Source organism: Musca vetustissima, unplaced genomic scaffold (assembly GCF_032173495.1).
Source record: "Musca vetustissima isolate MV318-11 ecotype Yass unplaced genomic scaffold, APGP_CSIRO_Mvet_v1 utg597, whole genome shotgun sequence".
Lineage (NCBI taxonomy): Eukaryota > Metazoa > Arthropoda > Insecta > Diptera > Muscidae > Musca > Musca vetustissima.
Genome location: NW_026879685.1, coordinates 208,386 through 235,363, shown reverse-complemented (window position 1 = coordinate 235,363; position 26,978 = coordinate 208,386). Strand labels below are relative to the sequence as shown.

The 26,978-nt window shown below is 35.6% G+C and overlaps 2 protein-coding genes across 2 annotated transcripts; one reads left to right on the top strand and one right to left on the bottom strand.

Moving 5' to 3' along the window:
- The first annotated feature begins 3,521 nt into the window (after window positions 1–3,521).
- On the top strand, window positions 3,522–6,079 carry LOC133324737 (protein split ends-like). Its single transcript, XM_061533576.1, has 3 exons — window positions 3,522–4,296; window positions 4,359–5,885; window positions 5,988–6,079. Exons 1-3 carry the CDS (start codon window positions 3,522–3,524, stop codon window positions 6,077–6,079), a joined length of 2,394 nt encoding a protein of 797 aa, XP_061389560.1.
- A 7,392-nt stretch (window positions 6,080–13,471) lies between these two features.
- On the bottom strand, window positions 13,472–19,247 carry LOC133324740 (cysteine-rich hydrophobic domain-containing protein 2). Its single transcript, XM_061533580.1, has 3 exons — window positions 19,114–19,247; window positions 13,735–13,945; window positions 13,472–13,639 (listed from the first exon to the last, which is right to left on the bottom strand). The coding sequence occupies exons 1-3, from the start codon at window positions 19,233–19,235 to the stop codon at window positions 13,472–13,474; spliced, it is 501 nt and encodes a 166-aa protein (XP_061389564.1). The 5' UTR covers window positions 19,236–19,247.
- Window positions 19,248–26,978: the final 7,731 nt, after the last annotated feature.

Genomic DNA, 26,978 nt, shown 5'->3' with positions numbered 1-26,978 from the left:
ATTAATATAAATTAATATAAATAATAAAAAAACACCTAGTTACATATTAATCGCCCCATTGCTGTTTAAACATTTAATTATTTATATCTATTAAATTTCGCCTTTACTATCTTTCGTTTGTTCTCGTCGTCGTCGTTTTTTCACACCAATTTGAAACCATAACCATTTTTAACGAAAGATTTTTTTTCATTACGAACAGTATTGAAATCGGCTCGTTTCTTTCCCATATTTATGTACATATGTTATATTCGTCTTCTCTTGTACCTCTTCGTTGTTGTTGTTATTTAATTAAAAAAAATGTTGGTGTTTTTTCGTTCATACCGTTTATATTTTGAATACGATTTTCGGTGGTGGTTGTTGGTTGGATGGCTGGATGGATGGTTAGTATCGGAGGAGACGAGGTTGTTTTTACTGTTTTTGTTGTTGTAGATTGGTTTCGAAGTTTTCTCAAAATATTTCAGTTGGTGTGCGTTATTCATCGTTGTCGGTAGGTTTTCACAAACACTTAAATTTTGAGATGATTTATTAAAAAAAAATATTTTAATTAGAAAACTGTAAAATTAAAATACGGAATAATAAGAGACAGTGTTTGAAAAGAATAATATATTATTTTATATTTGTGATCAAAATATTTCAACAAATAATTTCCAGCATGAATTTACATATATTTTCACAGCAAATAAATGAAAAAAATAATGGTTATGAATTCCAAGATTTATTTCATTTGCCCTTTTTGAACTCTTTTTTTTGCAATTGCCGTAGTCTCAGGTGTTGTTTTCGGAAGAAAAATCACGTGTAAATGGCTCTCTAGCTGTGAAAGAGAAAAAAGTTGTGCCTGCATGCTGGAAATTTGGCGCACATTAAAGAGATTCGTTTATTAGTTGCTCTTCCCCTGGCACTCTTTCGCTCACATTGAAATTCATTTCCTAATTCAAACAGAGGAAACACACCAATCGAAAGAGAGCGGCGGTTATTCGTTTAACAAGAAATTACAAAAAAATAAAAAAACAACAACGATTCCATTTAGTTGTTGTGTTGTGTATCGAAGCGGCTGGTATTGAATGAAAATTCCATATCAAAAAATAATGTTTTCAATTAATTAAATATTAAAATGTTGGGATTTGTTAATTGAAGTTATCAAAGGGAAATATCCAAATACGCATTATTATGTTGTTGAAATATTTGTAGTGAGTGTTTTTTATTAAGTGTTTGGTGATTTTTAAACTGGATAATTTTATTTTTCAATATTGGTCTTATTTGCTAGGGTTGCCAAATGTGAGTGCGTGTGTATAATTGGAAAATTACCAGAATCACAAATGTATGGAATTGTTCAAAAATGCGCCCATGCCCAAGGACCTGTATATGGGGGCTATGTCAAAACAATGAACAAAATTTAACATTTTCTGCTATAAATTTTTTTGGAACAACTCTAGTTTAGTAAAACCGATCAGATTTTTCTGAAAAATTTTCCAGATGTATGTATTTTTACCCTAATTATTTCTTGGGGGACGTACCCGGTTACCCGGTTATTTGACCCGGTTAATATAATATAGGTATAATTTTAAAGGTTATACAAATATCTTTCCATTGAGTGATAATATGATAGTCAAAAAACTGGGTTTTGGCCCCCGATTTTTTTGAAAAACTCCCTAAAAGTCGAACTTGGGTCCATTATAGTCCCCCTGGCTGTATCTGTTGTGGATCAAAAGATATGGACCTTAGAACCCACATATCGCACCATTTTGGAAAGGGCAAATTGTGGTCTATCATTTGAATCTGGGTTGGAGGGGGACTATAATGGACCCAAGTTCGACTTTTAGGGAGTTTTTCAAAAAAAATGGGGGCCAAATCCCAGTTTTTTGACTATATTTCCAAAATGGTTTGAGATAACCATCATATTACCACTCAATGGAAAGGTATTTTTATAACCTTTAAAATGATATCTATATTATATTAACCGGATCCGTAGAACCGGATATAACCGGGTACCCGTACCCGAACTTCCGGCTCAAATAACCGGGTAACCGGGTACGTCCCCCAAGAAAAAAGATATCCCCATAATTAGGGTAAAAATACATACCTCTGGAAAAAAATTTCAGAAAAATCTGATCGTTTTTACTTAACTAGAGTTAAGCCATTTTTTTAAACTGGAATCTTTAATATGTTCTATTCGATTAGAAAATGCGCCACAGATTACCTAAATACCTATAATTGACCATTATGTGATGTTATGTCGAAACTTAAAACCTACATTACCTTTTTTGGTATGAAATATTCTACACAGCAAAAGCTTGGAATGCCAATTTACAATCACTTCAGTTTAATGAAATTTAGGACCTTTAAAATACCATACATAAGGAGGGACGTATATATAAAGACTATGTCATTAATGTACCTGTTTGAAAAAATATCAAATCGATTTTAAATATGTGGACCAATATTTAGTACTTTTTGTGCAAAATATCAAATAATACCCCATTCGTTTGGGGTTCAAAATTCCGAAAATTTAAGTCTACCGTCCGTCAGTGGGACCAATATCGATTTTTTATACCCTCCACCATAAGATGCAGTGTATATTAAATTTGTCATCCCGTTTGCAATGCCTCGAAATATTCACCGGAGACCTCACAAAGTATATATAAACTTGATCAGAACAAAATTTTATGTCGATTTATGCATGTCCGTGTCTCTGTCCGTCTGTTGAAATCACAATAGAGATCGCAATATTTAAGATAGAGCTCCGACATTGCTAGTACTCCTAGGATGTTTGGTATTGCAAATAGAAAATATCGGTTCACGTTTTGGTGTAGCCCGCACATAACGGTAGCCCCATATAACGATACCTCCCCATATTCGGTATTTTGGACACGTTTTTCAATTAAATTGGCTGTAATTTAGTATTTTGGATTCTCATTGTACAGCACATGCCCGTACCAGAAATTATTAATATTGGCCCAAGTTTCAGAGTAGCCCCCATAAATTTATCGTCATTACCCAAAATGGTACAATTATCAGTCATGTATGGTAGGGTCCGGCATGTCCGAATGTATTCAAGCCTTCTTGTATTTCTGGCTACCTGAAAGCGAACTAAATGATAAAAATTTAAATATTTTGCTCATAGCTATAGGTATGATTTGTGACCGTAAATGTCTCTTTTATAGGCTTTGTATGATTTAGCAGAAAATCGATATTTTAAACCCAGCCCGCCAAATAATTTGTGTATGTCAAACCATTAGTTTTATGTTCGCAAGCATTTCTTTTAACTTCAGGTGCCTACAGCAAGGGTAAAAGTATTCCAACCTGTAAGGTGCATCTGATGATTTTTACTTTTCAGCATTTTCTCAATAAAATTCCTTAGTTGTTGGCTCCCAATATGACGAGGAAAACTGCCAAACCCTTTTTTCAAGCATAGCCTTTTTAAGGAACCCTCAGTATTCCATTCATAATCTCTATTAATAACTTTTTTCTATTCCAGCCAACATTCCCATAAGAACGCTGTGCGTCCTTTCAACTAAAGTCCAATGTTAATACCGCGACAAAAACACACCAATGGCAGTGACATCACCCTAAAGAAGTTTCCAAATTCCAGCATTGAAATAAAACCGATATTTAAGAAAATGCCACAACACAATCATATCAATCAATTGTTGAGCACCGCAGCGGCTGGAAATGGTGTTATAGGTGATGTTGATGCTTTGCTAACACCATTGGCCAATACGGGCAAACACAATGACAACCAAAACAATAGCAGTGGTGGCGCTGGTGGTGGCTCAAACTCCAAAGAACGAACCGAACGTAATCTCTGGCGTAATGATGAAGTCATGGAAATGCTGGTGGTAATGCAGCAAACCAAAGCTTTAGAGAAGCTCAATGACAAGACGGTGAAAAGCGAAAATGTCTTTAAGGATGTGGCGGCAATAATGCATAAAAACGGGTTCATCAAGAAGTCACACGTTCAGATATGGACTAAATGGAAATTTCTGAAAAGTACTTATATGACATCGCGTCGTAACGGTGTAATACCGCGTATGATACCACATGACATCTATGAGACAATACATCAGATGATTACCACTTACAATCAGGGAATGAGTGAATGTGGCACCTCGACCACAGCATCCATGGATGGAGATAATTCCAATGCTGGTCATGTTTCTAGGGCAAGTGTTGATGGTGGGGGACCAGCGGAAAAGTTGGCTGGAAATGACACTAATCAAACGGGAGACAATTTCCATATGGCTCATCCGATTTTTGGTTTTAGTTTGGGTTTGGTTAAAGATGAACCCACTGATACAGGTAAGAGGAAATATTTTTTTGTATTTTACAACAAGAATTTACAAATATATTATTTTTTATAGGTTACAATGCTGTGGAAAACAATAAAACTGAAACGGCCACCGAAAATCAGTTAAATGGTACTATAAGCGAGAAAGTACAAATCCCCGATAAGCCTACAAATACCGTTATTGAAAATCAAACAAAAAAGACATTAGAAATACCACATAGGGGCCGTGGACGTCCACCAAAACAAAAGATCTTACCAGCAGCAACTTCCACACCCATCACAACAGTCACAACAGCTCTACCCAATCTACAGCAGATGCCACCATTAAGAGTAGCTCCATTTGCAAAAGCGCCAAACTCGAGCAATGCTCTGGCAGCAAGTCGTCCACCACCACCACTCACAATGCCACCATCACCACGACAAATACAAATTACCACTATCCCCACTATAAGTGTGACTCCAAAAATTTCCAACAACAATAATCCAGCCAAAGTTGGACAAAGAAAACTTCTACCCAAACTATCAATGCCTCCCAATGAAATTCAAAACGCAGCAGCTTTACGTCTATTAAATGATCTCCAAACTAGTCGGGCTTCCTCCGCCTCCCCATCGAACAATTATCCGAAATTAAAACAAGTACCAATGCGCAAAACGCCATATTCATTACGACCCGAAAGATTAATACCAGATTTAGAGGAATCATTTTCACCGCCTCGTGCTGAAATGCCAGTAAACGGTGAAAGATTCCCACAGCAAATACAACAACAACAAGAAGGAACGGCAATGATCACTGGTCAAGTTACACAAAATGGTGTATCGTATCGTAAACGTAGATTGGATTGGTCCCAGCAACAGCGCAACACTCCAACTAAATTCCGCAAAATCCCCAGTGATGATGAGGATATGCCTGCCCTGCAACAGCCCCAACCACTTCCTAACCAAAAAGAGGAGAGTCGACGTTATGGAAAACATCTACAAAATGTCATCATTGATTTGAGCACCAACATGCGACAAATTCAAACTCAAATGATGCGAGAATTCTTTGATAAACAACACGAATTGTTGCAGAAAGAACATGAATTCCAAATGCAACAGGATCGTATGATAATGGAATCTTTCCAAATGCAGACCTATGAAATTATGAAATCGGTCAAGGAGTTAGTGGGTAGTATAACTACTCGCAGAAATGACATGGAAGAGCAACATTTAAATTCTCAATCCAATCAAGAACTAATTGAACACGAAGAGTTCCACAATTTGGGAGAAAGTCATGAACAAGAATTGGATAATGAGGAGGCAGTGGATTCCCAAGATGGTATGGGTGAACATCCAGAACATGAATTTTCTACCGAAGAAATGGTCCAGCAAGTACAAGAAGATGCTGAAGCGGAAGAGGAGAATAACGAAACTCATGGACATCACGATAATGAACAAGAAACCGTACAAAGTTATCCAGAAAATCCCGACATTGATGAACAGGATGGTGTACAAATACAATTGCAACAACACGATGAACAAATGCAACACCAATCATCACAATCTCAAGATGATAACGAATCGCAGGAAAATGTCAATGGTGATTGTGGTGGTGGTATTGATGGTCTAGTTGGGGACGATGATGATGATGACGAAGACGACGACGACGATGAAGATGATGACGATGATGACAGTGACTCGGATGATGTGTCATCAACAACTACAGATAATGATGGTGATTCACGGCACATGATGAATGGTATTCATTCGGCTAACTTGGATCAAATGCTTTCGACTGAATTGACTGAAGAAGATTAAAAGACATCACAAAGTAGATATTAAGTTAGGAAAGTATTCCATATAAAAACTACAACAAAACATTCCACATATAAGTAAAACAAAAACTGAAATTGCTTTTAAAGCACCATCATGTACTGATTCTAGTACATACGTATATATTTTTGTTTCCTAAAACATAAGACGTTATTTTGTTAAACTTCGTATTTATATTTATTTTGTTTTAACATAGTTAAATCTGTATACTTACATTCCAAAAAAAAAAACATACAAGTATTATCATTTTTATTTTGTTCTTCATGTACATATATTACGATGAAAATATATGTATATATTTTGAAGATGTTTATCGACACTATATCAACACATTCCTTATAATATATTCTAGACTAACAAAAAGTATTAATATTTATTACAAAAAAATTATAAGTCTAAATCTGGTATAATCACTTAAGAATTTAAAATGTAAATTATTTATTTCCTTGAAAAAAACAAGAAAAGAAAAATAAACTAAATAACCACAGATTACTAATTTAAATCGTTTATGCAGTGAAAATTAAATCATAAGGATATCTTATTTTCAAGTTGTAGAAAATAATGATAGAGTGGGCAGGACATAGAACTAAATTAGTACTAATCTAACTAAATAGTGAATAGTGTTGTCATGATTGGCATTCGAATGTATGCCCAGAGACTTAATTGCCTTATGGGTTGACAGGTTATCGAACGGGTGTCATCCACCATATAAACATCATCTGCAAATATTTCATTTATCACCAGAAGCAACATCAAGGGTGAATGTATTCGAATCTGTGAGGTGCCTTTGATGACAATCCCATTCCTGTGCCATTGAATACAGATTACAAATACTTAATTTCAATGAAAATATCGCGACAAAAATACCAATGGCAGTAATATATATCCCTGCAGTTATATATTACATTCCAGCATGTTTAATAAATCCATTTTGAAAACAATAAATCAATATAAAATGCTGGACACTCCAATGTAGACCCTCAAGTCATTTATACACGAATCTCTCTTAGGGAGGGTTACATTTATAATTCGGGGTACGATGGTGTATAGGGGGTACGGGGTACGATGGCGTATAGATGAAATTCATTGGGTAGGAGCAAATTAAATAAGCAGTCTTGGACAGAGAGTTTTTTGTGTAGAGTCTCGGATGAAATGACCCGGTCCCCATGATCCCAAGATCGACAAGCCGAAATTAGTACCCGTAAATAAACAATCTGTAGGACCCTAGTTGTTTTTTAGTTTGTTATCAGGGTTCGCACGGTATTCGAACGAATATTTGTTTACCCTGAGTGCCGCAACAAGTTGTTAAGGCTTAACTGCCAAGTCCTTGCCATTGTAAGAGGCTTACACACTTGTCGGCCAATAAAAAAAAGTCCTACGTCGCGGGCAAGGGATAGCCAAAGCTCGACTGGAAAAATTTTGTCAGAAATCTCTAATCAATCAGGACCTTCAGGAGTACCTGAATGGTGAGAAATCCTTGCCAAAAGAAATATATGGAAGTTTGTAAGTCGGATTAAAAGAGAGTCCATAAAAAGGCTTCCAGAAAGTTACGCAACCTCCTCCGCAACAAAATCAAGGCGTTTCCACTGTAGAGGTATTTACAATCCCATTGTGAAAAGCAGCAGAGCTGCTAGAACAAACTACAAAATAAAATCGACAAGTTGCCTAACCCCAGAACCATGGTTATGAAAAATTCTGGTAAGCACCCAATTTGACGAACGTGATGCAGGAAGCAGCGTACCAAACCACCAACACAAACGCTTGGTGTGCAAAATGCGATCCCCCGGTAAGCAGCAACAAGCGGCACACACTCGTTTGAAGCACAGCAATCTGCTACGTATGATTCGGTTATATTGACTAAGACCCCCACTAAGAGTGGTAAGGAGAAATAATCGAAAACCAAACCCCACGTCTAGAAATAAAGATCCCAGAGAGCGTTGCTTTTATACCCTTCACCACACTGTGTGTAACAGGCAAAAGAAAACAAGATAGAAGGTTCCTTTTGAGAATATGCATAGAATCACTTTCTGAGTCGATTTATGCATGCCCGTCCGTCCATCCATGTGTTAAATTGTAAACAAAGTACCGGTCAGATTTATGATCCGAATTGGATGAAATTAGGCACAGCTCATATATTTGACCCAAAGACGAACCCTATTTAAATTGTGAAAAATCGGTTCAGATTTAGGCATAGCTCCTATATATATTTTCATTCGATTTAATGTAAATGGTGCACCAAAGTCCCTATATATCTTTCGATTTGCACAAAATTTGGTATAGCGTACTGAATTGAGTTTAAGATAATGTGTGCTAAGTTTCGTAAAATTCGGTTAAGATTTAGATATAGCTCTATAAATATTTTTGCCCGATTTTGTGTAAATTTTGTACCAAGGCCGCTATATTTGTTTGATTTGCACGAAATTTGGCATATCGTACTATATTGAGTATAGAATGATGTGTGTTAAGTTTCGTAAAAATCGGTTTAGATATAGCTCCCATACATATTTCTATCGCTATATTGTTCGATTTGTACGAAATTTGGCATAGCGTACGTGAAAATCGGCATATGTATGGATTGATGTAAGCCGGTTCACTTATAGATAAACATCACATATTTAAGTTCGTTCAATTTTATGTCAATTTTCCATCGAAAAGGCGACGTCTTTTAGGTTACATATGTAGAATATACCCAAAGTCGTGAAGGGTATGATATAGTCGGCCCAGTCCGATTTTTTTGATTTTTTCATGTTCTGTACAGTTGGGGCCTTCATGATTAAACAGAGAGTCTAAAATACACTTCTTAGGTAAATGAAATCCAAAAATATCTTTCGCCAAGTCATCTTTTACAACACCTAAAAAATAAATAAAACACATTGATGTTAGTTTTTCTTTCGCAAATTTACAATTAAATCTCAGGTTCACTTTATTATCGTTATTTAAAATTACATTTGTTGTTTGTGGCATATTTTCGTAAAAGATGCGTTTTCAAAAAAAGGAAAAGAAAACAACTTTCTTTTGTATATTTCTTTAAAATGATCTTAGTTGTTGTTGTTTTTTCTGTTTATTAATTAATACGTTTTACATTTTTAACACAAGTTATCTACGGTATTGGAATTTGTGACTGATTTTCAGTTTTGTTTTTATTTTTTTTTTCATTTTTATAATTCTAATTTGTTGTTCGCATTTGTGTGTGTCTGTTTTCAACGCAATTTAATTACAAACAATACAATTATTTTCTTTATTTCTTTATTATTTTCTAATTTAAATAAAGTGTGTGTAATTTTGTTCCATTACTTGCATTTATTTTTGCCATTCGCATTCGCTCGTCAGCAGAGTGAACGGATTATTAAATTACTCATTGATTATGAAGTTAATTTAATTGTCTTCAATACATACATATATATTTTTTTATTAATCACAATGTGTTGGTTGTTGTTATTATTTTATTTTTTATATACAAATTGTGTTTAAAAAACCATTTACAAATTTTTCAATTAACTAATTGATATGATAGGAATTTGCAACAAAAACCAAATAAATTAAATGAAAATTCATTTGATATGATATCGGGTAGTAATTAAATTTTAAAAAGTATGCAGTATAAATCTGGAATCCCCTGCGAGAAAGGACATGGCGATAAGCAATAAATTATTATAAACACGGTATGCTGGCAGCCATCAATATGGGAAACTAAAATACAATCTCCCATATGGAAATTCGGGTAAAATATTAATCCCACCATTTTCCGTCAATAGTACAGTTGGAAAAGTCTAAGTACGCTACGACTCCAAATGGAGTTTTAAAAGTGTATAATCTAGCCTTTATGCAAATAGTTTCAGATTGATTTTTGTTTAAGAATTTTTAAAATTTTTATTTCTCCTTTCATAGTCAAAAAATTGTAAACCATGAAACGTCACCTTACGAAGTAGGAATACCTGTCGATCACTGGATTTCCACTGTTACAGTACAAATATGTTTGCAAATTTGTTTGAAGGATGTGACTGGTGACCAGGACATGACATGACATTTAAAATAGCTTTAAAAAGGGTAATAAGAAAATAATAGCAATCTACGTATTAAAAAACCAAAAAAATAAAATAAACACAATACACAATTTATTTATCAGTAATACATTTGTTTCTTGTTTATTGATTTTTATTTATATTTTACAATTTTGCGGTTCTCATGTAATAATTATATTCTATTTATTTACAATTATAGAAATGAAGAAAATGTATTTAACTTAAATAAAACATATGGAGAAGAAAATAAATGGATGAAAAAAATAATGAGTGTATAATAACGACAGTTGTATTTCAATTCCAATCTAAAAGTTGTTTTTTAACCCTTTCAGTGTTTTTGTCGAATATATTCGACATTTAAAAGTACTCTCTTTCTTTGCGATTTTCGGTTATCCAATGTACCGTTGCTATTGATGTTTTTGTTTTTGCTGAAAGATAGACGAAATTGGTCGAGGGTTAAAATAATAATTGCTAATTTTTCTAAACTATGTCCCTTTATATGATTTTAAATACAAAATTTTAGAATTTTATTCCAACAAAATTTTTTTTTGACACTGAAAGGGTTAAAGGGTTAAGAATGCAATTATCTATACTAATCTACAATATATCTTCTAAAAAAGGGAAATAAAAAATCTAAATTAAAAAATGTTAGTAAAACTAATAAATTTAGCGAATGTGCTTCTCGAACAAGTACTCCGTTATCCAAAATTTAATTCCAATGTATTGCGTATAATTTTTTTGAAAAATAATATGAGTTTCTATATCAACATTTACTCAGGTCAGTGTAACAAAACATGGGGTGCAGCAGCGATTTTTTGGGCAATGATTACTAGAATTGAAATGAAAGTGATGTGAACACCTTTTGCCTTTCTCTTTTACATTTGCTCACAGAATATATCGAAAAGTATTCGGCAACACAAGCTATATTGTCACCTAAGCTTGCTTTTATTCTAGGACCATACCCTCAGTTATGTCAATGTTCCACACTGGTCTCTATAGGCCATCGAATAAGATGACATCCGTTGTCCTACGCTGTGATAGAAAAAAATTCAAAAAATCACGTCGTAATAATTTGATCATTGCGTCTCAAAATTTCCTTCAAATTTTGAAGTATTCAAGATTGTTATATAACAATCGAGTGTTAACGATCCCTTGAAGGCGGAAATTGAATTTCCTTAAATAAACTAACTATAATGGGTTCAGGTCAACTATGTAAATATAAAAAAGCAATTCCAGCAACTTCCGTCAGAAGGTGAAAGTAGCCAATTTCTAAAAGCCCTCTTAGGGCAAAACAACATACAAAGCCATTGGTCACATTCCGTCTTTATTTATACGGCCCAATCTGGAATTTTTTTCCATAATGACACATAGTTGAGATCCTTGCAAACTACTCAAAATTTCAGAAAAGAACTTTCACCAAAAGTGTATCTATTGCAACAACTACCATGATGATCTGAAGAGAGAACCTCTAGATCAAAAGGCCTATCGAACCTGATTGAATTGTATTCACACTGCAATACAGGGTGGATACAATCCTAGCAGTGGAAGCTGTCATCTCAATTCGCAATAAGCGCGAATTGATGATGTGGGGCAGAATATCGTTCCATATGTGTTAATGTTCCATATAACAACTCAATTGCCTAGCCAAGTCCATTCTCCTGACACCATCATGACTAGAGACAAATCGCAGCCTTTTTGAACATGGAGTTGGAAGCAAAACCAAATTAAATAGAGAAAAATTAACATAAGATCGGTGATTTCATATGTTGATAGACAAACGATCCTAAAGCTAACCAAGTCGCAGACTATAAATTTAAAGGCAGTTCACGAATGCAGATCATTTGTTCACGATATATGACATATTCTTAGAATAGCTGAATGAAATAGCTGACGAGCTTGCTCGAGGTGGAGCACAGTCGATCAATATCCTTGTTGATGCTCCTGTTAAACGATCTATTATCTACTGCATAGGCAGAATTGTTATTTCTAGACGCAGATATATATATCGTTGATTCCCTCGAAAGAGTACCATATGAAACAACTTTTGGGATATTAACAGGTCACTGTTGAATTAGATCTTTCACTTCCAATTGGAAAATCAATAAAGGTGGAAACGATCGACCATTTACAGTGAAGATATTCAGCAGAAGACAACGAATGTTTTGTCTACTTCTGCACAGATCCCATCATCATTTCTAGCTTTACTAAAAAATTGTCTTGGCTAAGTTATTAAACCTCACCTTAACCCGTTCCTCTTTTCAAGCTATATCATATATCATTTTTCTTTTTTATGATGAATACAATGGACAAATGGAATCCAAATGAAGCGACTGCTAATGTGGCTGCAGCGCATGTTTAACTTAACCTCTTTTATTGTTTTGTCTGTAAAAAAATCCAGGCTTATCCAAACCATGAGCTTTAATTATACATTGACTAACAACAAGTAATCATTTCAATATCTATATTTTCAAGTGGCTCTCCGTGTACTAAATATTTTTTAGGGAGATGCATTACCTCGAGCTCATGACTTCAGACTGTTTAATATTCCTATGAGTTTACATGGATATTTTTAAATAAAATAGAGATAATAGTAAGGTAATGACTTTTGAGATCCACTATTCATTTTTCTGGAAACACCCCTTTTTTGCACTTATTTTTTATACAATTTGCCAACATGCCAAATAACGAATAAAATCATTAATTAGGTTTTTCTCGTTAAAAAACAAAAACCAAATATATATTTTGTTTTCAATTTAAAAAATACACAAACAAATTCATTATCTTCATCTTTTTCTTTCTTATCTTCTTGGGGGGGTTTTCATCACAATACAATTTCACAATCTATGCATTTATATATTTATGTATAATATTCTATAGTACAATCTTTAATCTTCACGTTTCTTATTATTATTATTATTTCGATTTACAGAATAACAATAAAACATTGTATTTCTGCAGGGATTCTTATCCATATGTATAGCTCTTAATTTTCTAGTACTTGTTCTTATTACTCAGTTCGCTCTTATACTCTTATCTATCATTCGCAGAAAAAGATTTATCATTTTTTTTACATTATGCCAATTACAAAGATAAGTTTTTATATGGACATTTCTCTTCTCAGCATTTTATTTTCTGTTGTTCTTTTATTTTAGTTTAGTTAAATATATTTTCATTTTTGTTTGTTGTTATTATATTATTATTATCATTATTATTTTATGTACATACATATGCGCATTAGTATTTCTAGTGGTGTATAAAAATAAATAAAAACAAAAAATAAAGAAATCTACAATAAAAACACAAACTTACTTAACCAAACGGCCCACCGATCGACGCACTTCCGCCATCAACTATTTTAGTCCGGCCGATAAATTGGTGTTTTCGGTATAAATTCAATTGAAATAACATATTCCATCATTGAATTTGAATCACATTGTTGTTTGTGCAATCGCCAATGAAGACCGAGTTTATGATATAAATGACTATTCTCCCACTCGAGTAATTTATCCAATGTTATTTGGGTCTGAAAATGAAGAGGAGAGCAAAGCGCACAATTGTGAACAAATCAATTAAGGTGTCAAAAGGAAGAGTCAAATGTGATTCTATGTATGTACTTACTCGTTTACTGAGACATATCACCGGCCACAGTGAACAGCCTAGTGTACAACAACAACAAACACATCCACAAAATAACCACTTAACATTGACAGGTAAGGTTTTCTTTAGAATACTATTTATTCGACCAATTGTGGCTTTGAATTCTTCAGGTGCTACTCGTGACACCAGGCCAGAGGGAAATTCCGTATTAAATCGATTGCTCAAACCGAATCTGTAAATAAGAATTAGGAAAAAAAAAAACAGACGTTGAATATATAGAGAAACTGTAGTATAATTTTTTTACAGAAAAATATTAAAAAATCGTAGCTCTGAGAAAAAAGAAATTTGCAATCGGAGCGTGTATTTTTATTGTCGCTGGTGACGGGTTTCACCTCATTTTTGTGGAGATACGGTTCCTGGATGAGCGCGATGTCGGTATTTGAGGAAGGGAAGCAGTTCAGCAGCTGCTGCTCTACAGTGATGCAGATTTATCTGCACCACCTTTTAACGCTTTCTGCCGTCTGTATCTTGTTTTACTGGCGGGAGTCGGAATTGAAGTTTCCCCTTCCCATAAAAGCACTGTTCTCCAGGACAGCCGGTAGCGAACTTTGCTACAAGACCTTTCTTTTCGCAAAGACCATCGCGTTCTGCTTTTCCACCAACTTCCAGTCCCATAAAAGGTGGTGGTGGGAACGCTACGGCTGCCAGTGTACTACTTTCCCAAAAGGGTCACAGATGTTAATTGTCTTCTTTGTACGACAGTTAACAACTTTGACCCAAAGGAGATCTTTCAAATAGCTGTCGAATCCTCCGCAAATCCTCCGGTACCTCTGGTAGAACAGCGGTTTCTGGGCTTCCTGTTCGAGACGGTGGGTTCGTCTTTCACCACACCCTTACCACTCTTTTCAGGATTCTCCATCGACACTACCGGCGCGAACGAAACAGTATTTTGTGAATCCAACGACTGCGTGTGACTCTTAGCAGAGACTCTTCACAGCCGTGGGCTTCGTTCGAGATTTGGCTCCCGGAGTGGCAACTGCCGCAGAGGTTGACCCAGCTGACGATTGTTCGCTACCGCAGAGGTTGACCCAGCTGACGATTCGTGTTCGCTACCATTGGTTTATCCACCAACAACTGCCCTATTGTCATAACCTTGTATTTCGGTTTTGACATTTCGGCAGAACGTGGATTGCAGAGGGAGTTTGTGCCTTAAGTTTTCCTGGAGGCCTTCTTACCGACTCTCCTTCGGGCTGACTTCGACAGCCCCTTGCCCTCAGTTTAAGTGGAAGATGGTGTCAGGGATTTCTCAGCACTCAGTTTTCCCTTGGGGGGTAATAAAGCCTCAGACGTCCCAGCCACCAACGTCCTAGTGGTGCTCGGGCCACTCACAGTATTCTCCTCTTTTGGAGGCGCTACCGTTGTGGACTTCGCACGTGGTGTAGGAATCCTATAAATTAAGAAGGAATCCAGTATCATTCGAATAGTTCCTCGAGAACTTCCGAATGAATTTGAGGTTCCTCTTAATTAGAAGGTTTTCCTTATCGGCTATCGAGCCTCTGTCCCGTCCGATAAACCGGTTGCAGTAGTTAACCGGTTGCAGTAGTTAACAGTAGTTAACAGCTGACGATTGTTCGCTACCGCAGAGGTTGACCCAGCTGACGATTCGTGTTCGCTACCATTGGTTTATCCACCAACAACTGCCCTATTGTCATAACCTTGTATTTCGGTTTCGACATTTCGGCAGAACGTGGATTGCAGAGGGAGTTTGTGCCTTAAGCTTTCCTGGAGGCCTTTTTACAGACTCTCCTTCGGGCTGACTTTGACAGCCCTTGCCCTCAGTTTAAGTGGAAGATGGTGTCAGGGATTTCTCAGTACTCAGTTTTCCCTTGGGGGGTGCTAAAGGCTCAGACGTCCCAGCCACCAACGTCCTAGTGGTGCTCGGGCCACTCACAGTATTCTCCTCTTTTGGAGGCGTTACCGTTGTGGACTTCGCACGTGGTGTAGGAATCCTATAAATTAAGAAGGAATCCTGTATCATTCGAATAGTTCCTCGAGAACTTCCGAATTAATTTGAGGTTCCTCTTAATTAGAAGGTATTCCTTATCAGCTATCGAGCCTCTGTCCCGTCCGATAAACCGGTTGCAGTAGTTAACCGATCGGTAATTCTTGTTCCCGGTACGATGGGAAGCTCATCAGGCCGTCTCCACTTCGAAAGCCAGCTGCCTAAGTAGTCTCGAGACCGTGACCGTAATTCCGGCCGTGGAGATGGAATTAGGATCCTTTTTTTCGCAAGGGTTCTGAGAGGAATAACCTTGATTCGGAGTAGTCAGCAGGATAGGTACTGTATTTGTCACTATAGTGCTAATCGCAGTAATTTCCATTACGTCTTCCTCGTCTGTCAAGGGTGAGTCGTCCCAGAGTTGATTCGGGATGCTCGCATGACTAAGGCGGAAGGAGACGGTTCCCTCTATAAGATTGAGGAAACGATCCGTCAGCCTCTCCAGGTTTTCGTCGTCGATAGTGACGGGGGTTTAAGTAAAAGAGTGGTCCAGTAGAATAGCCTGAGTCGTCAACATTTGTAAGGGTTGATTAAAATATTACCTTGTAGAGGTCGAGTTCGAAATCGCATACATTGTTTTTAACAATTTTGGAAAAAAAAATTGAAGAAAATTCGGCTCCATAGAAAAAGATTTTTGTGAGGATTTGAGGTCGGCCATGGCATAGCCTCTTATCATGGTAAGGACTCGGCAGCTAAGCCTGAAGAAGCTTGTTGAGGCGCTCCAGTAACAACAAGACTCCATTCGAATCCAGTCGGGACCCTGACAGCAAACCGTAGAATACTGGTGGACACGAAGTCGCTTGACACCCCAGCGTTAGGGAGGTCACTTTGGAAGGTAATGACCTAAGACCTTTAAGATGGATATTATTTATTCGAAATCTCTGAATATGACTTCACATGTATCTCTTTAATCATACACCATCACTGCCCTAGATCTTCCCATTTAATTTCTCTTGATCAAAGTTTGTTTTTTTTTATACCGATCAAAACAATTTTAAAATATGACATTCTTTGTGGGTATTTGTAGCTTAGTTGCGCAGCAGTGACAACAATCCCAATTAAATGCACAAAATTTAATGAGGCTCATCATATATTTTGTTCTGTTTTGTTTCCCGTTTACAGATTAAATTGAACTGTAAAGTAAAGAAATATCATGGTTGACGTCATGGGAATACGCATTTTACGAAAGTTATGTTTGCGTTACAAGTTATGTTTGCTATATACAAATATATTTAGTTGGGATGGGCAAAATATTATATGCATACGATATGTATTATAATTAATCTACAAAATATAGGTACATTAACCTTCTGAAACACTCAATTAAATGATGTATAATTTAAATCAATATAAAATCATGCAAATGCTGCATCTAAACGATTTCGAAATTTGGTCATTTAAAATGTATTGGTGCCACTATCAAGTTCCATCCAGAATAATACTATTGTTGTTGTAAATTCCACAAAGACTGAATTACTTTTCAACAACAATTATAAAAATCACTTAACTTGGTTTGAATGGAGATTCATTTCAACTCTCCAAGTAGAAACTGGGAATGTGGAACCTTAAAGTCCATCAGGTCGGATTTTCCACGACGTAGATTTATCTTATTGTTATCGAGGAAAAAGAAATGGCTTAAAATTACTATAAAGACCTTAAAAGATCATTACTTCCATCTGGGATGTCTATGAAGAGAATTATTGCCGTCTACTTGAGAATGAGATAGAGTGGAAACGATCATATATCTACTCTGAATATGTCAAAGTCACCAATTGTGGCGAATATTCGACAATGATAATCTGGCATTCCTTTCTGGGAGAGATCCCAAAGTAATTCATAGCTTTGCAAAAGACTTTCGAGACTAAGTAATGAAGACGAACAAAATGTACTAAATACTTCCGAGTGAAAAAACTACATAACCGGATGTTCTTCCTATAACCTAACATATCTTGGCAGTATACATGATCAAGGATTGTAAAGGAAAGTGCAACGGGAAATTATATAGGAAAGTGCAACGGGAAATTATCGTCACTTTATTCGGGTCAATAACACATTATATTGCTGGTTTCCCTATGGAGTTGATCGACGCTCGAAATTTGGACGCATCCCGTTGCAATTCGAAGTGAATTTAGTTGTGATGTTTGCAAGGATTTCCAGTGCGTGCCGCTAAGGACGGAGACCAGACTGGGGTTGCATAATTATGGATGAAACGACCGATAGCCTTGTATGTCGTTTCCAACGTTACCTTATTTTGCCCCAGAATGTGCCTGCCAGAACCTTTATAATTTTGATCGTAGCTTTCACCTTCTGGTCGAGTGTAATGACTCTCAGAGAACTAGGGATATGGGGGACTCACACTTTAGAAATGTCTTAGGGATGACTATAAATTCGAGAAAAAAAACAAAATAAATGAAATAGATCTGAGAGCTGAAATAGATGTGTGACATTTCAATTAAGGCTACTACATCTTCAGAAATCATAAAACCTGATACGAAAAGACGAACTACTTTGCAGGTTATCAATGATCCATGGGTCTTGGAAAAGCTTATAATTTTCCGTTTTTGGCGGATCCCTTCACCAAACCTACTAAAGTCACATACTCAAGCAGAGATACTAACTACAAGGGAAGCTTAATGGAAGCGTCGATCACCTCAATGAGGAGACCAGGATTCTGTCAGTTAAGAAACATAATACGTTGTTGACTAGAAAAGCTCCTGCTGGCATGCTATCTGCCGTGTCATCCTAACCATAACACAGGCAGATCCACCTCCACGACACATCCGCCAGGACTTCAGACGCACAATTTCTCCGGCTACCCTCTTCAAATTTCTTAATAATTAATTAATATATTTTCCATTTCCTTATTAAGTTTTATTTTTTCTATCAATATTTTCAGGAAAGGACTTTCATCAACAGCCAAACTGTTACAACAACAAAGGAAGCTCCTATAGCTACAAAGAAATAATCTGTAGGAATTAGGGGGTTTTGACAGAATGCATTTGTAGTTCTACAACCCTGCGGACCAGAAAGGCGAAAAGTCAATCATGAACTGTTGATGTGGTTTTACAAAACAGTCATGGGTTTAAAATACCCATGGTTGAACTTAACGTTAGTTGTTTTTAGCTTTAACCTCTCGACAATATATGATATATATTACCACAGTTCGTCAGGATAAATTTATACAAAAAAAGTCCAACTAGTTGCATTAAGCACTTGGGCATTCCGTTTGATTTACTGCGTTGTGACCCAATAATTAAAACTTAACCCCCTAGGCATCGAGAAAAACAAATTGTGAAATAAAATTACCCAAACAACACAATTTCAAAAAATAAAATACTTACACTGTCATATTACCAGCACCCCGTATAATAATAGGATCTGGTACTGGTGCCACTGTTTGATCTTCATAGTGCTCCTCTAATTGATCCTCCTCATATATTGCATCAAAGTCCGCCATTGACATTGGAATATTCTTTGTTGTTTTGTTTTCTTGCTATAGTGGAGAAAGGATATCTGCCCCGCTCACTCACTGCCAAAGTGAACGAAACGAAACGATAATGTTGATAATAGTCACGATGGCGATGATGATTACGATGATGGATGTATGGTTGGTTGGCCGTGTTGTTGAAACAACACTACTGGTGGTGATGATGACGAGAACGACGACAGCAGTACGTCAAACGTCAGCACAAAGGAAATAAAGGTAATATGATAGCCAGCAACAACAATAGCAATGCAGGTTCTTTTTTTACAAATTTTCACTGAATGAAGGACGAAGTTATGGAAGTAGCAGCAGTAGTATTGGTTGGTAATGTGGTAAGGCTAACTACTGTGATGTGCTGTCAACGGCGTTGCTGCTGCCACCGCTGCTATTGTTGCTCTGCACACTGGCTGGCTGGATAGCTGGCTGGATAGCTGGCTGGTTGTTCTTGTTGCTCTCAGCTGAACAAGTGGAATTAGTTGGTGTGCCAACAAAACGGATATTACAATAATAGTGCAGTGCACACACACTCAGAAACACTCAACTTATACAGTTATTGTAAAATAGATTCATTCATTCGTTCACTTATTTATTATCACACTTGAAGCTGAATTTAGTTGTTATTGTAATTGTTTGTTTAGGAAATCCTATATGAAAAAAATTAAACAAAATAAGGAATACTGGTGGTGGCAAGGGAAGGCTATATTTTGTAATACGTTTTGAGTTACACGATGACGTTTGGTTCAGTTTAGTCCAGCTGGATGTTGTTATTGTTGTTTTGTGCTAATAAGTTAAGGCAATACTTGATTATGCATTTTCCATCATTACAAAATGTAATGAAGAAACTGCATGGTTTTCGTTCGTTTGCTCGTTTATTTTTTGTTGCTGTTACTGCTGATGATGGTGTTGTTGTTGCTGTGTAGTTGTTGTTTCTATTGTCGTTATTAAACTTTTATAAAAATGGCTGTGGGTAACAACAACAGCAACGACGACGACATTGCAGTGCTACTATATGCACACAAACACGTACTTTAGACATAGGGGCGCATAAATGAACAATTTTCTTTATTTAGAAAAGATGAACGAGGTCGATACGTCGTCGTTTGTGGTTGACTGACAGACTAGCAGCCTGTCCGCCGTCTGCTTGCCTGCCTGTTTGACTGTTGCTGACTACTGCTGAGGTTTAACAAATTCAATAATACACGAGGAGCAGCAGGAGAAATGGACTTCCAATTGCACACTTGCTTGGTGATGATGTCGTAGTTTTTTCTATTTTTCTGCTGTTGTATTCTTTCCAAAGTGTTTTCCTTATTTTATTTTATATTAGTTTTTATTAGCACCTTTTTCTATTTTTTGTTTACCGAAACCAAAAACACCAACAAAAGTACATAATCAATTTTTCATATGTGATTTATTTGTGTTTATATTTTAGAGAAGTTGTTGGGGCTTGAGATAATTTGCTTTGCTGCTGCTGTTGTGTTTTTCTACTGGGGGGAACAGAAAAAAAACATATCAAATAAATTTGACATATAACAGCTGTTCCACAATTGTGGTAGACTGAGAGAGGGTGCTAGTGTGTGTGTGTGTGTGTGAAAAATGAAAGTGCAAGAGGATGAGAAAGAGAGAGGAAATTAATGCGAAACAAGTGTTATACACTATTGTGAATGGTCATATCAGCATGTTGCAATTCACAGCAAACATCTAAGATACTTAAATTAATTCTATCGGCGTCAGAAATATGATATTTCACATTATTTCTCAATAAAATTTCTATTGGAATAAACTCAATAGAATTTTAAATGCTTGGTTAGGGATGTGGAAGGACATAAAGTCAGAAATTCATTTTGAGACTTATGGCCGATGGGCCAGTTTGTTCTTTCCGAACAGAACTAGTTCAACGGAACTATTCTGCAAAAAGACCAATCGGTACTAGGTCCGATTCTTTCGTTCATCTAGTTCCTTTTGATACAAACGTTCAGAGAAATCTTCTGGTTTTTTGGCAGTATTAACTAATGGGACTGCTGTGAAGCGAATCGCTTGAGGCTACCAGGCTAAATTGTCATTAGGAATGCAAAGTAAATGTGTTTTATGCATAACTTAATGTGCATAAGGCTCAATCCAATTTATTAACATTATAGATGGGTTTCAATCATCTAAATACCCTTAGGTAAAAGAGCATACGAATACTATAGTGACTGACATTTGGAAGGTTAGAAGGCCTAATACTTACAAATTTTTGGACCGAGTCTGGATGTCTAGTAATGGACAGAAGAAAATTTTGACTATTTGAATTTTTTACCAAAGGTAGCCCTTCTGATGCTGATTACAACAACATACATTTTTTCGGGGGAAATCAGTACTTACCTAGATATGGGGCTCCAAAGTTCCAAAATTACCCCCACATTTTATTAAATAGCTCTAAGAATACTACTCCGAAATGTTTGAAATTTTTACTGCAGATAATCCATTAGGTGCTGATCGCAATCACATAATCATAATTTCGGAAATATGGGGTATCATAGCTGTTTTTCACACGATTTTTTATTAAATATCTGGTAAAAATATTTTGTTATTATTGTATATTTTTAATGAATATTTAATTGTATTTCTTAATGTGCCAATCTGATACAGTTACGGAGTTATTCATATATTTCCGGAAGTTCGAAGTTTTTCCCAATCAAATTAAAAAGTTTGTCATCGGTATCAAAAGGACAATCTGTAGTCAGAATTTCAAACGTTTCGGATTGGTATTCTTAAAGGTATTTAATTAAAATTGAGATATTCTTGGACCTTGGAACGCCATATCTCGGGAAGTACTAATTTCCGCCCGAGAAAATGTGTGTTGTTGTAATCAGCAGATGGGCTACGCATGATATAAATTTCAAAATAATCTGAGAGGTGTCCGTAAAGTGCATTTAAGACGAATCCGCAATTATAACGATATATTTTTTCTGGATGTCCATACTTCTTGTAATATTGGCCTCCTAATTTGTTGGGTCTAATTTATCAATAAAAATTGAAATACATATTGTCTTAAAAATACAAGCGTCCCAGCGATTTTTTTTATTAATTTATACCAGCCGAACTACGTATGTTACGTATGTTGAAAATTTTAAAACGATTCATCACCGTGCCCTAATCTATACATGTTCCGTACATGTCCTTATGGGCACATCTCTGAAAATGGTTAGCCCATTGAGGCAAAAAAATAAATAAAATATAATTATTGTTCCAATAAAGATTTTATGAACGGATTTCGACAGCCAAATAATCAAATAGCTATAATATTTGGACTACGAACAGATTTCACTTGTAAACAGAGCAACTCGACGTTATAGCACTTCAACGGCGGCGTGAATTACTTTTCAAAACAATCGACTTAGTTATCTCCACCTCTCTCTTTTCTCTCCCTCTCTCTTTCAATTGGTAACACTTCTTTCTTATTTCCACTCTCTCTCATTATTTTTTATCTACTTTGCCCTTTTTGTTATTTTCTTGTAACTTTTGTTTTGAGGTCTCACACAAATATCCACCGCACACACACACTGCAATTGTTTGTAGTTGTGTCAAAAATTGGTTACATGTGTTGCGTAAATATAAATCTCGTCGTTTTCTTTCAGATTGTTGTTTAGCTACTTTTACATTTTCTTCTTTCAATCAAATTTACTTCTAAACGACATCATTTTTCACTTTTTTAACAAATTCAATTGATTTTCGAGAACCTCACTTGTATTTTTTAACAACTATATCGCCCGTTTGACAACAATTATTTTTGTGTAAATCGACAAAGACAAACAATCGGTAAGACTTGACAAGACTCATTTTCCAATATTAGTGTCAAATTTGTGCTATAGAGGGCTACAAATTTGACTGGAAATGCACTTCTCTCTCACGAGAAAATACTTAACAGCAATGTTAATTATTTTGAAAAATATGGTTACCAAAGTGAAGTTTGAGATTGTATGAAATTATTAATATTATTTTTTGTTTTGCTTGCTTTAAATGAGAAAAAGTGGATTTAAGTGGAACGAATGCGCGAAGTGGACAAACGGAACTACTTCGAGGTGGTTCATTTATCAAGATCCTTTAGTTGACAAATTGAACATAGCGAAATATGGATATTTCATTTTGAACAAGGGAGATTTAATAAAGTAACAGCATCAGCCCAACTTTTGGTACATGGTACAATATTTGAGTCAAGTTCGATATGAATTTTTTGATTTATGTAGAACGTCCCAGTGGAAAAATTTTGTACACATTATATTTGAAATAAGAGATACGATAATACAATTTGAGATTTACAATATTTAGTGAACCAGGAAAAATGAAATGTTTGACATTTAATTTTTCTATATTGCTAAATTTGCAGACGATGGCGGAACTACTCTATTTTAAGTAGATAGGTAGGTATTTTTACCCTAATTATGGGGATATCTTTTTTTCTTGAGGGACGTACTTGGTTATATGACCCGGAAAATCGGGTACGGGTGCCCGGTTCTATGGATCCGGTTAATATAAAATGGGTATCGTTTCAAAGGTTATAAAAACATTGTTTTTTAGGGTCCTAAGGCCCACATTGTTTTTTAGGGTCCTAAGGTCCATATGTTTTGATCCACAACAGATACTGCCACATATCGCACCATTTTGGAAAGGGCAAATTGTGGTCTATAAATTGAGTCAGATTTGGAGAAGGACTATAATGGACCCAAGTTCGACTTTTAGGGGTTTTTTCAATAAAATCGGCGTCCAAAACTAGTTTTTTGACTGTATCTTAAACGGATTGAGATAACCCCATTTCACCACTCCCAGCACACGTGGGAGGACAATATCCAAGGTGTACAACTTTCTAAGTGCAAAGTAAAACGGCATGTACATTAGAAGTTTTTTACTGGGTTTAACAACTTTATGAAGATTTATTTCACATATGTGCAATGTAATTGACAACCTAAACCCACTGGATTAATTACTATATATTAATATAAACCCAAACAATTCAACTTAAACTTAAACTTAAAACTTACAGCCTGTTTTTGTAATTTGTTCCCGCAGTCACACGTATCGTTCGTATTAAAACGTATACGTCGAAAATTTGGTTTTTGTAATAATTGTAAAAGCTTTCGTCTAGAAACGATTGAGCTTTTTCATTCGTTTTTAACCATTAGTGCCAAAGTGTTTCTTTTGGTATCATGTTGCAAATTTTCCAATAGAATTATTGCAAAATGAGGGTAACTCTGTTTATTGTTTACAAACAGTTTTTTTTACATAAAAAGTGTCGAAATAGAAAATTCAAAATGTTTGGTACGATTGCAATTAATTGTAATTAAAAAGAAAAGCAAAATATTCCCCAAAGGAGAATACCTATGGCATTTAATGATACTGCTACATTATTCCACTTGTTATCCACTTCAAATTTATTGGATCCGAAAACAGGACGGCCAGTTGCTAGTTGTGGGTAAAGTTCCATGAGATCAACCAATTTTTGGAATTGGGCAATCGTTGTCCTTTTGTTGCTAGGGGTTCAAACAATTCAATATAATTTTTTACATTTCATAGGGATATATAATTTTTTACAAACCATTTCTTATATATTTCATCAGAATTTTCCATATTTGTTACGTTCTTTTCACTAACAACACACAAATTGTAATGAACAAATAGTTTTCTTTATTATTTTTTTTTAAACGAATGGTATTTTCTCTTCGTTTGTTTTTGACATTTTTGTTCGTAAATAACGCACCGTTTTGTATAACAAAAACCAAAAAATACGAATACCAAAAGCTCTTTCCTATTTCTCACTCACTACAACCGGTAATTTGTTTGCGAAAACCAAAATGAGTAATCGTTCGTTTTTTCGACGAACGAATGGACATTTTACATTTACAAAAACAGGCTGTTAGAACTTTTTACCGGGTTAACCTGCTTTATGAGGATTTATTTGACATATGTGCAAAGGAATTGGCAATTGAAACCCACTGGGTTAACGAAATCCGGTTAAATGTAAACGTACTATTACTTAGAACATCTAGAATATTATTATGGATGGAAATAGAAATTGAATCATTGGGCATATTTCCGAAATATATTGCTTTAGTTTTGGTCGAATTAATACTTAAGCAATTAACAAACATCCAATCTACCAACATACTAAAGGGCTAAGCAGAATGTTCGCGTTGAGCGTTTTTTATTATCCCGTTAACACACGCAAAAATTTAAAATATATTTAAAGGGCTTATATACAACAACCACAAGGAAACGATTACACAAACGCATATCGTTTCCTTGTGGTTGTTGTATTTTGGATAACATATAACGCGACGGATGGCTCAACGCGAGCATTCTGCTTAGCCCTTAACTCCGAAGCGCAGCGCACATCAACTTCGAGCGTTTGTGTTATCATTTCCTTGTGGTTGTTGTATTTCCGATAACATATAACGCGACGGATGGCTCAACGCGAGCATTCTGCTTAGCCCTTAACAGTAAAGTTTATAGTATTCTGCATAACATCAAAAAACACTAAATCACCCATAAACAGAAGTTGTACATCATCAGGAAACGCAAAAGCTAAGGAATTACTACAACGAAACAGGTCATTAATATATATTATGAATAACAAGGGACCAAGGACTGAAACTTGTGCCATCCCACTACTCACAGACAAAACACTAGACCTACGACCTTTACTACTAAAATATAACTGAATACTGTCAAATGCAAATTTATAGCTGTGTTCCCAAACCTGCAATATAGTACTATATTGTACTAGTTTTGCAATTGTTGCTAGAAAAGCGCTTCCTTACGCCGAAAAGTAGGAAAAGTTGAAGTTAAATTTAAGAGAGTTAAATTATGAATTTGACATTTGATTGCCAGAGATATACAGTCCGAAATAAAGCATATGAAAGTCAGGGCTTCAACAAAAGGGACACACGCACAGACGCACACACATTTGCTTTAAAAAAAAAAAAAAACAAATAAGAAATTTAAAAATGGACAAACAGTTTTTTTATTGTCTTTTGAATGAAGATGAATGGCTGGCAGAAGATTCAGATGAAGATACTATAGAATGAAGACTTTTGTTGGTCAATCGTACCAAAATATCCAAAATATCTTGGGCTTAAGACAAGTTTAGGGGCTCCACTTGGATCGCTTTCACGTTTTTACAGTAAGTAGTCCTCGGTGAACTGATTACAGTGATATGGGGAGAAATGCATACTTTGTTGTATGTTGTTTTAATTAGCCGTATCATTTTAAAGGTTATGGTTTGTGTTATATAACTAGATGAAGAATATATTGCGTAGCCATGTATAAGCCTGTTCATATGTGAATGTCTTATTCTTAAGTTCTCTAAAAAATACCCGGTATAACCTTTTAATGATACTCATATTGCCTTGGTGGCATTAGAAAAAGGTTTGTTTTAAACAAAATATGTTCCGAAATTTCAAGGCCAATATCTCGGGAAGTATATATTTTCCCATATGAAATGTATGTGACTGTAATCCGCACAAGGATTACTTGACTTGTTCCATATCTTGTTGTTCTAGTTCGCAAAATATCTACCAATTTCAATAGCATTAACATTATGGGAGCGTCCAGCCATGTAAGCCTTTCCGGGCTCGGAGTCGTCGGAAACTCCACTTCTAAATATTCGATAAGGCTTTCCTCTAAATTATACAAATAAAAAAATAAACAAAAAACATTTATATTATAAAAATCACTCAATGGACGCCG